Source organism: Cherax quadricarinatus, chromosome 7 (assembly GCF_038502225.1).
Source record: "Cherax quadricarinatus isolate ZL_2023a chromosome 7, ASM3850222v1, whole genome shotgun sequence".
In the NCBI taxonomy this organism is placed as follows: Eukaryota; Metazoa; Arthropoda; class Malacostraca; order Decapoda; family Parastacidae; genus Cherax; species Cherax quadricarinatus.
In genome coordinates, this window is record NC_091298.1 from 51,051,199 (window position 1) to 51,070,900 (window position 19,702).

General features: G+C 37.0%; 2 protein-coding genes across 7 annotated transcripts in view; both read left to right on the forward strand.

Annotated features, from left to right (window-relative positions):
* Nucleotides 1–3,837, forward strand: part of MESK2 (misexpression suppressor of KSR 2) — a 541,942-nt gene extending 538,105 nt beyond the window's left edge. For all 6 annotated transcript variants that reach the window (XM_070082422.1, XM_053773987.2, XM_053773989.2 and 3 more), the window contains one exon: nucleotides 734–3,837. Coding sequence is in view for 4 of the 6 variants with exons in the window: in XM_053773988.2 (XP_053629963.2) it covers nucleotides 734–852 (119 nt within the window). In the remaining 2 variants the exon portion in view is untranslated. The remainder of the gene's footprint in view (nucleotides 1–733) is intronic.
* A 10,230-nt stretch (nucleotides 3,838–14,067) lies between these two features.
* sim (single-minded) overlaps nucleotides 14,068–19,702 on the forward strand; it is a 649,835-nt gene continuing 644,200 nt past the window's right edge. The window contains exon 1 of the mRNA XM_070082428.1: nucleotides 14,068–14,084. The gene's annotated coding sequence lies outside the window, so the exon portion shown is untranslated. The remainder of the gene's footprint in view (nucleotides 14,085–19,702) is intronic.

Below are 19,702 nucleotides of genomic sequence, written 5' to 3' on the forward strand. Positions count from 1 at the left end.
CACTTGTGCACCACTTTGGTATCTGTGGAAACGTTTTGCCAAGCAACGGCTTCCTCAGTCAGGAAGTGTTGCATAATAACCATTTACATTCAGTGCTAGGAACTATGTTTACAGTCTTCAAGTGATGGGTGAGTGAAGTGTAATAGATGAAGAGGTGGTACAAGCAGACACACTATACAGCACTAACAGTGGGTAGGATCTAGTCCTTGAAGTCAGAAATATGTAAAGCCAATTGATAGGAGCTTTAACACTGGGCTTGAAGCTGCAACTTGACCCTTGCATGCACAGTTAAAAACAATTTAAACAAACCAACATACACACGTACAAAAATGCGCACACACACACATACAAAAATGCGCGCGTGCGCGCACACACACACACACACACACACACACACACACACACACACACAAAACATGTGTGTAAACAATGAATAGTACTGTATACAGTACTGTGAGAAATGCTCATATATCTCTTTTTTTTCTTTTCTAAAGGTGTTTCTGCTCTATTTATATACTACTTTGTGTGTGTGTGTGTGTGTGTGTGTGTGTGTGTGTGTGTGTGTGTGTGTGTGTGTGTGTGTATATATATATATATATAGATATATATATATCTTTATATATATATATATATATATATATATATATATATATATATATATATACTGTATATAAAATAGTATATATAAATTTTGCTTCAATTCATACTCTAATATTTTAATTTTTCACTTCAGCGGTGCACAATCGCGGCATTGGCTCCCGACAAGCATCTCTTGCTTCAGTCAATGGATCTGCAGCATGCGTAAAGGATATCCGAATTACAGAAAATCCCCTGCAAAACCCCACTGTCTGAGCATTAGCAACCTTACCTGGGATGAAGAATGGGACACTTCTATGAAGATCATTGTGTTTGTGAAGTGACAGTGGTTTGTCGATTTTAGTCAAATGGTCCTGCAGTATGTCAACTATAAAAAGATCAAAGGACAAATTTTAAGCGTTGACAGTGTTATAGGATAGAGGCATAATTCTTACTGATGACCACATGAACTTTTTTTAACCAAAAAAATTATGGCTTGAAATTTTTTTAAAGTATGCATTATTTTTCTTTCTTGTGAACATTCATTTTTTTTTATTATACAAGTGATGTCAGTGATTTTTTTTTATCATACTTCAGGTATTACAGATTTTAGAGCTATGATATTAATAGGTAAGCTTTGTTGTTGCTGTTGGTTCGAGAGGCTTCTGTTGTTCAGTCGAACAAGCGTTTAAAATAGCTTTCTAAGTGAGATATTCCACATAACCACTGTTAATTTGGGAGAAAGGATTACCTAGATTTTCTGCATTGCATAGAATTTTTGGAGTAATAAGGGTAAAGGCTTAAAATTATATAAGCATTGAAGTTGATACTTGGCATTACTGAGAGTAAGGGCAAACTCAACTCAAATTTAGTGAATGCTGTCTGAAACTGCAATTTTGCATATAAAAATTATTAAAATAATTTTTTAACTTATTTTTTATACTGTACATCCTGTATACAGTACATTGTTTTAAATAATTTTTGGTCATAGTTATAAGGCTGAGTTTGCCCATGCTTTTGGCAACACCTTGTATGCTTTCTATATCACTGTCAGTACAGTATTACAGTCTGCTGCTTCACATAGCTTACCAGAGAAATTGTTGTCACCATTTAATTAGAAAATCATGGGTACTGTGCTATTTAACTAGGAATTATGAGAGGCTCTAGTTTCACAGGAATAATAATAGACTAAGTAGCACAAACTGTGATACAGTATTGCTACATGCAGTTTTAATCTTATTTAAAATCCTAGTATTGTTCATTACTTTATTATTCAATTCTGTCTACTTATTTAATCTTTTGTTGCCACTTATTTTATGGTATGATGCAGTATTCTTGAGATTTATTTTAAAGTTTTAGATTATCATTTGAAAATCTGAATTACTTAAGTTGAAACCATTCTTCTTAATTTGGTTTTGAAAACAAAGCACTGATGCAGACCTCTTGGTAAATATAATCTAGTCAGATTTGGTAATGGTATTGTAAGAGTCCTGAGGAAGACAACATTCAAGATATTTGTACAGTGCCGTTTTCATGTTTATAACAGAGTACACAGTGTGTTTCAGCACAGAACAAGAGATATGTATCTTGATATACAATTTAACCATTTTAAAGGGAGTTAAATTCCATGCAGTTTCCATTCTGTTGCACTCCTTGAGAATGTGATTGAGAGATCATGAAGGAACTTGGCATATAATTCCCTTTGAAATTTGTGAAATTGAATACAGACCCAAATTTTAATTGTTTTTCATTTTCTAAACTTTTAAACAAATAATATATCCATAGATAAATGAGTTACTCACAAATTTTCCATGAGTAGCAAGAGTAGACTTGAGATGAAGTTATGCTGGAATTTTGAATCTTACAAAAACTTTGCTGAGGTCTCAAAGATATTGCTGTTTTAAATGATCTTTGATAGGGAGCTCCATATCTTGAATGATATTACTGTAACTCAGAGGGGATATGCCAGGAACAATTATTTTTAAATAAAAATGGGGAAAATAATATCTCGCAAAAGTACTCAAATGCTAAAGCTTGTGTATATAGTTGTTATAACAATGTTAGTCTTCTTATTCAGAGAATCCCTATGTACACCACTGCGCTGAAATGTTAACACGTGAAAGTCTGAATAATGTGCCCTGAAAATGTAATAGAAACCATTTTGAATCATGTTCAGCTCATTGTTACTCTCATATTCCATTTGTTAATAATGCCTTTTAATTATTTTACTTACAAAGCCTAAGTTTGGGGCTGCAACACTTTCTCGCATACATTTGAATGATTGTGTATCTGTTTACTGAGGTCGCTCTTAAGGGTGAAAATCCTGAAGCAGTTAATGCATTTTACCATATTACTATAGCATTGATAGTTAATGGCTTTTATGTTATTACCATCTTGGTTTCCTTGAAAGATAGGTGGACTTCCACATTATATATATGGCAACTGTGTGTATATACAATATGCGTCAAAACCCTGTGGTGTCTCCTTTCTCTTGGATAAGTTGGTAATGATGTTGAAGAACCATTAGTAGGTACCCCTCTTTTATTATTTATGTAAATAGTTAAGATTTTCTGTTACATCACTAGCTATGTACCTTCTTTAGTTATTTACATCAGTAGGTATATGCTCACTTATTTGCAAAAGTATATACCATATTCTATTATTTACAATAGGAACCACTTTTATTTACAATAAGAACCTTTCATTTACAGTAATAGGTACCCACTTTTATTATTGTAAATAATAGACACCATTTTCTATTATTTACTCTAATAGGTACCCTATTCTATTATTTACAATAATAGGTATGCACTCTATTGTTTACTCATTCATTTAGGCAGTATAATAGTTGTGATATCTTGCTTATTTTATAGATCAATTAATTTAGAATTTTATTTCCTATAGTATTGTTTTAAGGATATATAAATAAAGGTTTAATAGAGTACTCTACTTGTTAAAACTCGTAGATTAAATGGGTTCAGGAGAAAATGTCAGAAATACAATGTGTTTTAAAGTGACTTTAATTCTTGTAATCTATTTTTATTAAGTTTTTATTCAATAAGATATGTTTGAAATTTATCAGAACTAAAGTTCATAGATCTTGGATTCTATGATAGTTTAGTTTTAATGTAGTGACTGTAATATAGTGTGACATAGTATTTTAACAGGAGGAAGATTTTGCACCCAGGGTGATCATTCACTACATGCTGAAGCCATATCCTGTGAAAAAAATCAATAAACAAACAAACAAAATAACAAAAATTTTTATTTCAAAATGTATGTAATTGTTAGAAAATTTGAGACAGGCGAAAACTAAAGCCTAAAACTACTTTACATCATATGGTGAGGTTAGATTATTTGAATGATGCTAAGTTTTTTTATAATTGTCTGAGGATAATATTACGCAATGATTATTGTAAGTAAAAAAAAAAAAGTATGTACTATATATTAACCCTTAAACGGTAAAAACGTATATACTATACGTTCACTCGCGTAGCGCCCCAAATTTTTTTAGAGAAAAAAAATTCTTTTTTTTTAATAGGAAAAAAGAGCATATGGTACCCAGGCGTCCTCAATTATTTTAATATGGCGCACAGTGAGTGCGCACACCCATTCTCTCATGTCTAGGTGACTCAGGCTTATCATGGCAATGTTGAATGAATGACAAAGAAAACGTATATATACGTTTGGGGCGCTACGCACGTGAACGTATATATACATTTGGACCGTTTAAGGGTTAAAACAATGATGGAAGTGCATTCAGGCATCTGTGGAGACAAAGAACTTTCTCCATGGAGGCAAAAATGTAATTGTACCACAGTATAGTGGTACAAGCACTGCTATATGGATGTGAAGCATGGGTTGAAATGTTGCTTCGAGGAGGAGGCTGGAAGCAGTAGAGGTGTTACGTTACAGGGCTGTGTGTGGTGGAAATATTAAGCAGAGAATTGAAAATGTGAAGATTAGAAGACTGTGTGGGGTGTTGAGGTCATTTGAGCACTTAAAGAGGATGAAGCTGGATAGGATGGCTGAGACTACATATATAAATCTGGGATGGAAAAGAGGGGCAGAAGAGGTTTTAAAAGTGCTAGTATCTTGAACATCCATCAGGGTTATGCAAGTGTGTTAGATGACAGTGGAGACAAGTGTTTTTTTGACCTAAAGTGCTGCTGAAATGTGAGCAAGGTAACATTTATAAAGGCATTCAGGGAAATGGGTTTGCCAGACTCGAGTCCTGGAGTTGGAAAATAAGGGTGTTCCAGTTTGGAGAGTCGTCTGAACTGTGATTTCAGCACATTAATGGCAAGACAGCGTTTGAATGAATGGCAGTGAATGTGCTTTTTTTTTTGTGTGTGTGGGGAGTCGCCCTACCTCAGTGGGAAATGCCCAGTGTATTTTAAAAAAAATGGTGATAGTACAAAAGTGTATTGACAATTATAGTTACTTATAATAATTATTGGGGCTAGAAATACAGCAGTGAGAGTAAGTGTACGAGAAGTGTTGATTGGAATCTGGATAAGCAGATTGTGTTAGATATTATTGACATTGATATCTGATCTATGTAAATTTGCATCAGTCGGGTTTTTTTTTAACTATATTTTTTGAAGTATCTGGCAGATAGGGAACTATTAGAATCTTCTGTTAGAGAGTTCCATATTTCTGGGCCTTTTATTTGCATGGAGTTTGTTTGGATTGAGTCAGTCACTTGGGATAGCAAAGAGATATTTATTCTTATATTGTGTCGGCTCTCAAGAGGACTTATAGAACTGGATTAATACAGTGGAACCTGGGTTGTCGACCTTAATTTGTTTCATATGTCGATTTGACAGCCAAAATGGATGACAACCAAAGCAATTTTTCCCATTGAGAATAATGTAAATAGAATTAATCCATTCCAGACTCAAATGACAATATAATAATTTATTAAAAATGTACTAACTACTTCATAAAATTGTAAAAATGAATACTAAAAGAAACTGTAACTGAAATACTGTACAGTAAATGAAAATTTAACTGCCTCTTACCTATCAGAGGAGAGCTAATGGCATGCTGGAAGCAGGAGGTGGAAGAGAGGAGGGGTATATTAATGCTTAGAAGGAGAGTCACCTTCTATTAATGTCAGGCAACTGTGCTGCTGGTGGTGTTTCTCTTCTTTGTCTCTTTTTCACCACTAACACCTTGTTCTGGCTCACTGGTTCTTTGTCTCAATTAAAACCTGTACAGTTATTACCCAAACTTTCATGTTGGCCCTCCACATTACAGCCGATTTGTTTTTTTATAATATTCTTCTTCTTAAGAATTCATGAATTTTTGGAATGATAAACAAGTAAGGGCTTCAATTTCAAGTCCCCACTTGCATTATCACACAGTAACAGAGTGAGGCTGTCTTTCATTGGCTTGTGTCCTGGCATTAACTTTTCCTCTTCAGTTATGTAGGCCCTCTTGGGCATTTTCTTCCGCAAGAGGTCTGTCTCGTCACAGTTAAACACTTGTTGGAGGACAAACCCCTCAGCCTCCATGTACTCTTGGAATTCAGTAACATACTTTTCAGCAGACACTTTGTCAGCACTGGCAGCCTCCCCATGCCTAGCCACACTATGAATGCCACTTCTTTTCTTAAAATTATCAAACAAACCTCACTAGCACTTGTTCCTTTTTTTTTTTCAGGTCATCATGCAACTGCCTCGCTTTTTCACAAATAATGGCCTCTGAAACACTATCACCATGTAACTGCTTTTTGTTTATCCAAATCAACGAGTTTTTCAACCTCCTCAATAATCTGCAGTCTTTGCTTTGATATCACTTTTGCACCTTTTGCAAGGTCAGCTGCTTTAATTTTTTCCCATTGGCCCAGTATGGTGCTAATGGTAGACTTTGATTTACCAAAATAGTGTTGCTATATCAGCCACATGGAGCCTGTCTTCTTCATACTTTCTAATGACTTCTTTTTTAAATTCAACTGCTTTTTACAACTTTTCTTTTTTGCTTTCATCTTTTTATCATTCTTTGGACCCATGATGGCTTATCTCACACTAAAAAAAATGCAACAAAACTGCAAAATAACAAAAATAACAAGATGCACAACAAAAGCTCAAGAGATGTTTACAGCACACGAATTAGTGAGCACGTGACCCGAGCTGTTCATGTTGTTGGTCAACAACCAAGAGAATGTACAAAAACAAGGACATTTTTTTCTGTAATTACTCGCTTGAAAACCTATTTGTTCGACATCATGCAGTCGGCAACTGAGGTTTTACTGTATTTATATCGAATATTCTATGTATACATTATGCCAAGTTCTTTATAAGTAAATTTAAGCTTTTGAAAAATGGGGATATCTTTTGTCTTGGACCAGATTGAGTGGTCATGCTAACAGAGTTTTTTTTTTTTTTTGAGTAATGATGGATTTTAGGTTATTTACTCTTGTAGATCCCCATATGCTTATGAGTGAGACAAGGACAGACAGAGAAGTAGTACAGGGTGAGTAGTGTTATTAGAGATACATAGTAATGCCCATTCTTAGAAATTTTCTTATATGTTTTCTACATCTTGTCTTTTGATGTATGTATTATTTACCTTTATGTTTAATTGAATATTTTTAGCATTATTCCCAAACAAGAGTGAGGCTGACAACAAAATGATCTGGATTTGAGATGACAAGAGTTGTTATCTGTAAGTAGAATTATTTGAAGCTCCTGGGAGGCATTAGGTAGGTTATTGTTGTTGAGAAATAATGAAAGGTCTAAGATGATGCCCTATGGTACCCCAGTGTACAACATGGAATAAGTAATTATTTCTTGTGAAAATTTAAATTTTTGGAGATATTGTCTTCAAAAGGGAGCTGGACAGGCACCTCAAGTCAGTACCTGACCAGCTGGGCTGGGGTTCGTACGTTGGATTGCATGTGGCCAGCAGTAATGGCCTAGTTGATCAAACTGATCCACCATGAGGCCTGGTTATGGACCAGGCCATGGGGGCATTGACACCCCCTCCCCAGGTAGTACAAAAATAGCATGTTAATTTTGAGCAGCACATCTGAGCCATTAGGGTCTTAACAAGTCTATTTGAAACCAAGGCGAGTTTATATGTAATACTACATGGAGGGTGTGAAAAAATGGCTACCACTGTTGCTAGAGAGTTGCACATCTACATCAGTAAACATAAATATGTCTGCTGTGTTGATAATGTTAACATTACCTGTGTTATTCACAGAAATAACTATGACCACTTGATGAAGTGGAGTTACCAAACAAATTGAGGATGATTTGCAAAAGTGGTATTGCCTAATATCAGCAGTCATTAGCTTTAGCAATACAGTTGTGCAGAATATGAAGTGCTTCAATATCTGCAGCTTTTGGGCTAAATTGATTTGGACCACCAAGAAACAGCCATCAGGTGACATCCGATGCCATCACAAACACCCCCACCTATACTACAACTGACCTCAACACTTCTATATCAAATAATATTTGATGAAGACATTAGAAAGCTACAGGATGACCTGGATACGCTGATGTTACAGTTGGATTAGTGGCAGATGCTGTTCAGTGCAAGTTAGTGCAAGGTTTAATACACAAATAACCCTCTGGAAACATAAACACATATGCAGTTTAATGTGATCCTTTATTGACAACGTTTTGCCCACACAGTGGGCTTTTTCAAGTCACAAACAGATGTTTGTGACTTGAAAAAAGCCCACTGTGTGGGCGAAACGTCAATAAAGGATCACATTAAACTGCATATGTGTTTGTTTCCAGTGTCGGTATTTTATACCATTTATTTTCACAAATAACCCTCACGTAGGAGAGAGGAGCATACGATGACGTTTCGGTCCGACTTGATCTGATCTTGGTCCAAGTCGGACCGAAACTTCGTCGTAAGCTTCTCTCTCCTATGTGCGGGTTATTTGTGCATTGTTTCAGTCATGGTATTGTGCCGTTTTGTTACTTATGCAAGGTTTTATCCTAGCAAAAAGACAATAAGATTAATATAAAATTAGAATCGTTTGGATTTTTAACCTGGAAGGTTAACTACCCAGGATAACACAGGTTTGGAAAATTGCATTTAGCTGAATGTATCATTATATACATAACAGTAAATGAACAAAGATAATTATTATTTATCAGTTAGACAAGTAGGAATTTGGGACACCTAGGTCGCAAAAAATGTCCCCCTTCGATACCTACCACTGTGAAAATTTGTGTGGACTGCCTCCAAGTGAGTCGCCTACCCTGGCAAACTCTGCTGACACCAAGCTCTGAGGTGGTTACCTCAGCCTCACAAGTGGCTTATAGGACAGGTTTTCACAAATGATTGAAGGTGCAAGAAACTCGCCTGCATGCACGTATAAAGGACTAACTTACTTGGTGTTGCAGCATATATCCTGATCTTCAACTTCCCTAAGCTTAGCCTTAGCCCCTCTGGACTTCCCCTCAGAAACCATGTGCAACCGGGAGCCTTAATTCCTGCAATATTCAATCGTTATTAGTGACCTGCCTGCACCTCAGAAATTCCTATATCCAAGAGGGTGTGTATCCCCTAGTACAACTATGCAGACACGTACACTAGCTTATACATAGACAAGAGACACTGGTACTTACTGGGCATGCACTCCCAGCTGCAACCCAGGCCCACAGATCAACTCACTCACAATCTCCCCAGACACTGGCCAGAAATCTACGAGATAAAGTGGAGGTCTTGTCTTACTGTATGGGACTGACGGAGGAGGTCATCTATGGTACATCGAGGTGCCTCTACCAGATTTCCCCAGGTCTCAAATGTGAACACGTGAGGGGCACCGTCTGCTGATCACGGCACGTCTTGTCCAGTTGGTGTCTGTCTTAAGAAGAACGCTATTGTGTCTTTGAGACCCGCGCCTCGTCATTCAAGCTAGGGCTGCCAGTTCTCCCTAGCTAACTTAACCTAGTGTTTGCCTACATTATCGGCCTATTACTACCAATGTTAAGGTCTTAGGTCTACATTATTATTATCTACAGTTGCCTTAGTAAACCTAATATTAATGTACTAACAGTAAAACTACCTACTCCTTCCCTGAAAGGTAAATCTATAAATAAATAAGGGCCTACCATCCACGCCAATCGCCAATCGGGGAGAATGCTTTTTGTTTGGGTGGGTTTAAGGGCCACCCAGCTCAGCCGTTCCATTACGGCTATGCTGGGACCTCTTCGTACGCCGTATCTGTCCTGTGAGTAAGTAAGTAAGTTTATTCAGGTATACACAAATACAGTTACATAGAATTATCATACATAGCAGCATATGTGTAGAGAACCTAGGATAACCCAAAAAAGTCAGACAGAGTGACTTATTTCCATTGGGGTCCTTTTACCTTATTATTATAGTATAAAGGTTATAATATTTTCTTATTATTCTACAATGAAGATAACATCTTATTATCATACTAAAAAGACTATCTGCTACACCAAGGTCATTAAGACTATCTACAATACGAAGGTCATTACAAGGAATAAGGTAAAATTTACACGTATGTTAGCTAAAAAATAGAAAATCATTCCCCTCCCTTTCTGTAGCTACATTCATCAGACACCTTTTGGCACTCTTCTTGAACTGGTTCACGCTATGACTGGCTTTGACATGTGCGGGTAGTCTGTTCCATTCCTTTATTGCTGTACAATAAAAGGTGTTTGAAGCCTGGCCACTGACTGTGGGTACTACAAAGTTGTGCTCTCTCCCCCTAGTACATACTATGATTGCTTTGGTTCCCAACCTTGACAAAATTGACAGCAAGATATTCTGGACATTGTTTGTGAGCAATTTTATAAACATGATTTTGCTTCAGTTGTTTTACTCTGTCTTCAACATTCAGCATATCCAACTGCTGTAATTCTTCCTGGCCTACATGTTCTCTTGGTCCCAGCCCCAGGATGAATCTTACGATTTTGTTCTGGGTGATTTGCAGTCTATCTTTCATTTTTTTTGTCAAGGCAGAGTACCAAGAAGAGCAAGCGTAATCCATATGGCATTGTATAAGGGCTAGACATAGGGTCCTGCGAGCCTCAGTAGGTAGACACTGTGCTTGTCTATACAGGAACTTCAGTTTGGCATTCGCTTTCTTTACTACACTGTTCCCTATCAATTCTCCTGACATGCATGGGTCAAAGGGGATTCCCAAATATTTTACTGATGAAACCAAAGTGATGGGCTCCCCATTACATTGAACATTAAAATTATTTACCCTTCTCAGTTTATGTTTCGTGCCAAAGAGAATGGCTTCAGTTTTCCCTAGGTGTAATGATAGTTTTGTTGTCTACTAACCATTTGCTGCAGGACTCCAGTTCCAGTGTTAAAACATTAGCAATATCTTGTGGGTCTTTACCTGACACTAACAGAGCACTGTCATCTGCATACAGTAGGAGTTTGCACTTGACACTGATAGGCATATCATTGACATAACATAAGAATAATAAGGGACCCAGAATACTACCTTGGGGAACTCCACATGTTATCGGCAGGGGTTCTGATTCTGTTTTGTTGATTTTGACTATTTGTCTCCTGTTGCTAAGGTAGGACTTAAACCAGTCTACACTACCTATACCAATAGCTTGAAGTTTATTACATAATATATTGTGGTTGACAGTATCGAAGGCCTTTTGCAGGTCTAAGGTTACCATACCTATGAGGTTCCCCTTTGACATTTCAGTTCTCAGGTAATCCATCAGATTAATAAGGGAGGTGTCGGTCGAGTAGGATCTTCTAAAGCCCGATTGATAGCTATGGAGAATGTTGTTGTCATTAAGGTACTTAACTACTTGAGAATACACCGCCTTCTCTAGAATTTTAGATATTATACTGAGTATACTAACAGGCCTATAGTTGCTTACATCAGACCTACTATTTTTCTTGAAGATAGGAGTGACTCTGGCCTCCTTGAACCCCTCCGGTACTGTATTAGTGGTGATTGATAGATTTATTATGTGAGCAATAGGGATTGACAGTTCAGAAGCACCATCTTTTAGGAACTTAGACGGGATGTTATCAGGGCCTGTGCTCTTAGTTGGGTTTAACCTGCTTAGTTCTTTTTGAATAAAGTCATGAGATACACTTACTAGTTGACAACTGTTTGGGGTTACCCCTTTATTAGTATAGTATGTTTGAAACTTATCAGAGTCTGTGTTAAAGGTATTTGATGCAGCTGGTAGTTTACTTACTAGTGTTGATGCAACAGATGTGTAGTAGGAATTAAAGCAATTTGCCACCTTAGATGTTTCGTGGCATACCTCATTATCGATAGTGAGTACTATGTTAGACCTATCTACTGGCTTATGGCTATACCCCAACTGTTTTAGTTGTTGCCAGAGCTTTCTGGGGTTATGCTTATACTCTTCAATTTTTGAGCAGTAGTGCTTTGCCTTTGCTCCTTTTATAAGTCTCTGTACTCTGTTCCTCACCCTTTGGAATTCATTTAGTGCTGCAATATCCTGTCTGTTTGCTTTAAATCTTTTTAGCAGCTGGTCTCTGAATTTCATATTATCTAATATCTCAGTAGTCATCCAGGGTTCAGTTCTTCGTTTAATCCTAACCTCTTTAACTGGTGCAATATTATCAAGGATGGTAGTGAACATTGTTTTGAATTTTTCCCAGGCATCGTTTACGTCCGTGCAACTTGTTATCTCTGTCCAGTCACAATTGTGTAGCCTATTTACCAGTGTTTCTTTACTGTAGTTTCTAGTTGACCTCATTTTTATTGTCCTGTGTAGGCCTATCCTATCCCTAGTTATTTTCCTGGTGCAGTAAATGATGAAATTTTTTTTTTTTTAGATTTTGCCACCGAAGTGGCTAGTTTATTGTGCACCCCATATCCATCCTGTGGACGGTAGCGCGAGAGCATATGGATACACAAAAGGCCTAGGAACTAGGCCCCAAAGGGTTAACGGGAATACATATGGATTTATATCTACATATCTATAGTTCACTTATCTGTTACAAGCAAATTTAGGAAATTTGCTTAGTATATCTGGTATCTTATTTTCATTAATAAGATATCTTGACATATCACATAGGTTATTATACTGTCTGTCTCTGTATTCCTCAATAAGTGGACAATTAAGCACATAGTGTTCGAGACAGTGACCATATGCCTGATCACATAATTTACATTTAGTTTGATCATCTGTGTGTCTCCCAAACTGCCAGAAGTACTTGTAACCAAGCCTAAGCCTGGCCACTACAACATCAGTCAGTGTTCACATTGCAAGTTGCTCCATAAACATACTTATCTACGTTCATGTTATCATAGTGGGTTATAGATCTACTCAGGCTTCTAACTGTATTCCTATAACAATCATTTTCATCATTTACTTCTCTCCTAACATTATTCCTAATGCTAGACACAGTTATACCAAAGTTATATTCTACATTCTCCTTCTCGATACTCTTCTTGGCTAACATATCAACTTTATCATGAAGGAGTAATCCAATCAAGGGGGAAGCGCTAAACCCGGAGGATTATACAGCGCCTGGGGGGGATGTGGAAGGCATTCAGGCTTAATTCGGGGAACTGGAGCACAGTTCCAATTCCCTAAATCAAGAGCCCCTCACCAACATCAAGGAACCTTCCTTGAGGGGTGCGAGGTTAGAGCATTGACAACCAAGCCACTTATGGCATTTATAACCTGTTGTATGGACTTGTGGGTTTAGTGCTTCGTTTTGACCGTAATAGTAACAACTATAAGGAATCAGCGCTTGGTTTTATAATAATACTATAAAGAATACCTATGATAAATACTTCTGTAAGGGATTCCCAAGAAGATTATTATAATCAAAAAGAAGCGCTAAACCACAAGGGTCATACAGCGTTCCTATGAAGAATACCAAGTATAAAGGATTCCTATAAGGAATACCTGTGAGGAATACCTACTATAAACAATGCCGATAAGGAAAACCTACTATGCCTCTTACATGCGTTGAAGCTGGTAAGTTTATTAATTGGGTTTAACACCTATTGAGTACAGGAGCGTTAATTAAGCCGCATGCCAACTGTTCACCATAAAAAATAAGACCTAAAGTAAACTGAGTGTATTTATACACAGATAAACCTTTCAGTGTATAAATATAGTATATATTCTTGTTGAGATGTAGTTGACCGGAGTTAGTGATAAGGAAATGCGCTTCTCGGCGTCTCTTATGACCAATTGAAAGTTAACTCGGTTGCAGCCAGAATGAAATAAATGGTAAAAAATATATTAATATGGTGTTGGGAGTTCCTTTTATGCCGAGTTTGGTGTAAAATGTTCTCCATAACTGCAGTACTGTATGACCCTTACGGGTTTAGCGCTTAGTTATGATTATAATGATCTGCATAACTATGGGCTTTCAACATACTCTGAAGTGTCGCCCATTTCTGTATAAACTATAAGCTGAAATGAAGTATAATTTGTTAAGTAACCACCAGGGGTGAGGGAGGAACAACCTGACGGTGGCAGCAGTCATCTTCCTGCTGCTGGAGGAGGAGGGTGTGCAGTGTTTTTCTTGTAAGATTATGCTTTTGTTTTTTTTATTTTCTGTATGTTCTATGTCATGTTTTTACCATTTATGTAAGTTATTTTTACCTGTGTGTAATGTAGTACTCGACTGATTATTCAGTGATTAATATGACTACAATATTGTCCACTCGATTTGGGTCGATGCCAGTGAGTGGCTTTTTATCTAGGGAACTGGATCTGTGCTCACTTTCCTTGGATCGAAGTTGAAGGCTACCCATAACCCTAGGTGCTGTTTGACCCCTACGGGTTTAGCACTCACGAATATTATAGCGTTCTTGAGAAGCGAGCCCCTCAAGGAAGGTTCCTTGATGTTGGTGAGGGGCTCTTGATTTAGGGAATTGGATCTGTGCTCCAGTTCCCCGAATTAAGCCTGAATGCCTTCCACATCCCCCCCCCCAGGCGCTGTATAATCCTCCGGGTTTAGCGCTTCCCCCTTGATTATAATAATAATAATAATTGAGAAGCGAGAAAGTGGTGGGGGGAGGGCTCTTCCAAAAAAATTGATGTACATTTTTTTTTTTTTTTGACCCCTGTATCCCCTCAAGGGAGGTTCCTTGATGCTGGTGAGAGGCTCTTCGTCTTGGGAATTGGATTTGTGCTCCAGTTCCCTGAATTAAGCCTACATACCTTCCCTTCCCCCTCCCACGGGTTTAGCGCTCCCCCATGATACTTTTTTGTAAGTAGCAAAAAAAAAATATATATGTTATGCCCCCTTTTGAATGCAACAATCCTTGTCCCTGTTTCCCCTGTTCACTTATCGGTAAATAGGTACCTGGGAAATAGGTGACTTGAGGGGAGGGAGGGGGGGGGGTAGTATACCTCAGGACTGGGTTCTGAAATGAGCAGATAGAAGACTTGTGGCTATTCTTTGAAATAAGGTAATAGCTTTCAGCTTGTGAATTCAGCGTTATAAACGTGATTATGCAGGTCGAACCCTGAAGCGTCAGACGTGGGCAGATCTGACACCTGTCCCTACTACCTAGCAGTACATGTAAAACTAGGCTTCATTTCGTTTTTATGGGTTGCATCCGGGGCTACTTAAAATAACCCTCCAGGGTTACTATAGCAAATAGGCTTCATCACCCAGAAACTTTACCAATCTATATTACCACGGTATTGTGCCTTTTTTGTTCTTTATTAAACTAACTACCATTTATACCCCCCACCCCTTTCCTCCTCCTCACCGCAAATTTTTATCTTGATTCGTCTTCATAGCAACGATTGTAGGAAATATTTTACCAGCTTTCAGGCTCTAAAAAAAAATCGCCTAAATGCCTGTGCATTTTTTTTTTTAAATTTTCACGAAACTAACCCTATGTAATACTGTATAAAGTAGGGCTGTGCCAGAGTATCGGTATCAGTGGGTATTGGTTAATTTTGATGGTATCGATATCGCAAAAAAATTTTGATATCGTTCCATCACTATCATTTGTTAACGGGGGGGGGGGGAGGTGGGGATGACTAGATGACGCATCTTTAAGTTATCTATACAAATAAATACAATATAATTCAGTTAATGAAAAAATCTCATTCATACATAATTTTAAGCGCTAAACTCGTGTGGGTTATTCAGCTCCAGACATTGTGGAGGCTTGATCCTCCGTCTGCTGAACGCTGTACGTGACGCTCTTCCTGTTTGTACTCTCCAATGAATTACATACGCAAAACCTGGATATCTTAATTCTTAAGACTTTTTGTCAGCCAGTGGGTTTATCAATTCAGAGGTTGTTAGAGACAGTATAACTTCTGTATTGAATTGATGAAGATGCTGGTGGGCGAAACTTCAGAATAAAAATTCCCAGGTGTTGCACATGTGTGTAATTCACCTCTCTTGCTAGAAACTCGAATATTTTACTCAGGTCTTCAGTCGTAGGATGTGAACTTGGTGGCTTTTTGGAAGACCTTCACGTTTGAGGTTTCGATACTCGGGCGGGAGTTTTCAGATATTTTGATGTATGAATACTAAAGGACGGCTTTGGGGAGAAAGCGTCTTCCAGAAAAACTTTTACTGTTTTTTTTTCTCTTGTCAAACGAAAAATTAGAGCAAAATTCAAGGAATTTTTTAGTGTTTAAAGTTTGTTTCTGCGATTTTTCTAAACTGGTTACCGGAAATTACGAATTTTGCCGGAATAGTTTCCCGTCAAATATAGTAGATTTGAGGTTGTTTTGGTATTTTGTAGACAGTTCTAAAATTATTTATTATTTTGTTTTGATGTATAACTTTTTATACAACTCTGAGGCAAAAATGTGTGGTTAGAAAAACTGTTGACATTGGAAAACTAAACTCACTTCCGTACCGCTATTATCTCGGAAGTTATTTGGCTGTCCGTGTGCGTAGTTTCATTATTTATTGAAGACTCATATTATACAAATTGTTCTTGAAATTCATATCAAAATTTTCATCATTCAGAATATTTTGTTATTAGTCTTTGATTTTTTTTTTTAAATTTCAGTTTTTCTAAAAGGTACAAGATATTGCATTTTCATACATTGGGAATATGATAAATTCAAGTAGGTGTAGCGCTTCTTTATTATTATAATTTTTAATTACATGCACTCATCAACACTATTTTTCCTATGCCCTATTTTCCAGTCGGCATACACGAGTGTTGCCATATAAAGTTTTTTTTTTTAGCGTTATCACCACGAAAGTTCTTCACCCTAATATACCCATATGAACACCTTGTGAAAAAAATTGGACGGTAAATAAGAGGTAATGCCTCCACCTTCAGATGTAGCCTAGGCTAGCATTCCATAACCCTCGGTGAATACGTTTACCCAAAACCCTTTGGTGGATAATATAATTAAAATAATAGTATCCTCATTTCTACAAGTACATATACAAGGTATACAGGCCTAGCCGACATCAATGACATACTGCTATATAGAAAACCGTCTGTTATGCAGAGCATTTCGGGCACATCAGGTCAGTTTTGTCCCGAGATGCAACCTACGCCAGTCGACTAACACCCGGATAACCTAATATCATTACTGATGGGTAAACATGAACAACCGGTGTAAGGAAACATGCTCAATGTTTCCATCCCTTTGCCAGGAACCGAACCCAGACCCTCACCGTGTGAAGCGAGAGCTTTGCCACCAAGCCACGGAGTACCGTTCGGTTGATCTATAGGCGGCTATCAAAATATTGGTCATTCTTAACTCAGAATTGAGTGAGGGGGGAGGGGGGGTGTAAATTCCAGTATCTATTCTAGGAAACGTTGGATGAAGGACCAACGTCAAGAGGCTAGGGCCTGGTGGCTAAAGCTCCCGCTTCACACACGGAGGGCCCGGGTTCGATTCCCGGCGGGTGGAAACATTTCGACACGTTTCCTTACACCTGTTGTCCTGTTTACCTAGCAGCAAATAGGTACCTGGGTGTTAGTCGACTGGTGTGGGTCGCATCCTGGGGGACAAGATTAAGGACCCCAATGGAAATAAGTTAGACAGTCCTCGATGACGCACTGACTTTCTTGGGTTATACTGGGTGGCTAACCCTCCGGGGTTAAAAATCCGAACGAAATCTTATCTTATCTTTAATCCCCCTGAATTCCTTCAGTTCCCCAAGCTTAATATAGAAATTTTGGCGCTGCCCTTGACTGACAGAAAACTCGGATAGCTGGCCGGAAAATATTTCCAAAATCTTGCCTCGGTCAAAACGATCTTGGAGTGATTTCCATCCGGTTCTTCGAACCAGTTTTTCCTATATTTTCGGTGTCGGTACGAATACGCGTAAATTTCTGAGAAGTGGGCAGCGCTGTATAGCCCTTGTGGTTTAGTGCTTCTTTTTTTTATTATAATAATTCTCAGAACTGGCAGGAACTACAAGGTAAGATTTGTTTGGGTTTTGCATCTTATTTCCATTGTGGTCCATTAATCGTGTCCCCCCAGGATCCCACCTACAACAGTGGACTAACACCCAAGTACCTACTTACTGCTAGGTGATCCGAGACAGCAGGTGTAAGAAAACATGCCCAACGTTTTCACCTGTGCCGGAGATCGAACCACGGACACTGTGAGATGAGCGCGCTTTCAGGGGTCGACAAGGCAATTTTCCGCGCGCTCTCAAAAAAAAAAAATCGAGAAATTATGGAAATTGAGTTATTCGTATAGAAAAATAGCTTAACTCTTTGGCAACACAATGATACAAGAATCAATGTTAGTTAGTAAGTAAGTAAGTTTATTCAGGTATACACAAATCATACATAGCAGATGTGTAGAGAACCTAGGATAACCCAAAAAAGTCAGAGTGACTTATTTCCATTGGGAAATTATAGTCATTTATATCAGGTATGGTGACGGTGATGTGGGTAGCACGTCTGCTCACAGCCCATATATTTTTTGGAATTTTTTCCTTGTTTTTTTATCGCTTTTTCTTGCATTCTTTCTAATATAATTGACTATTTGGCATTATAAAACAGTAGGCGGAGCTTATCCGTAGACTTCTAGCCAATCAGGAACCATCTGGGAACACCGGCAGTATTCCCGCTCCAGAGAGAGCCAGTAGAAATCACTTAATTATTACTTTTATATATCAACTCTACGGCTTATTCATCTATCAGAATTGATCTAATATGATATAATAAACACTATAAATAACATACAAACATGTTATATACTCTAGACTGAATAAAATAGGCCACAATACGGCCAGAGTCCACTAGGAATATTTCGATATACATGAGTTACTCCTCTCTGTCATCTTTGAGTAAGAGAAAACAGTGTTTTGAAGAGGATAACTGAACTAGAACATCAGTTTACTAAGAAATACACCGAAATAAACGCGATTTTCGCTATATATATATATATATATATATATATATATAATATATATAATATATATATATATATATATATATATATATATATATATATATATATATATATATATATATATATATATATATATATATATATATATATAATATATATAATATATATAATATATATATAATATATATATATATATATATATATATAAATATATATAATATATATATAATATATATATAATATATTATATATATATATATATATATATATATATATATATATATATAATATATATATAATATATATATATATATATATAATATATATATAATATATATATATATATATTAATATATATATATATATATATATATATATATTATATATATATATATTTTTTTTTTTTCGAGACTGCGGGCCGGCCGGCGCTCCAGGCCAATATCTCGGAAGTAACTTATTCACTTATTTCGCTAAGGTAGGCCTTTATTACTTAAGTGGAATAATATTCACAGAAATTGTAAAATAATTATATATCTAATTTCTGATGATACATTTTTGGAAATATTCCAAATATTTTGGGAGTTATGTGGAAGTAAAGGGCAGAGTTTTTACAACATTCCAAGAACTAGCAAACTTTATTTTTTTGTGAAATAAAGATAAGACATTTAGAGGACATTGTATCATTAGAAATTCGTATTAGCATTGTTCTCTCGGCACCAAGTGTCCAAACAACCTTACGTCGTCCCATGTAGGACTACCTTCCTGCCAAAGGGCATTTCAGTAATTCAGTCCTTTCTCAGTCTTTTCTCAGTTGTTGTTTGAGGTATCTTATT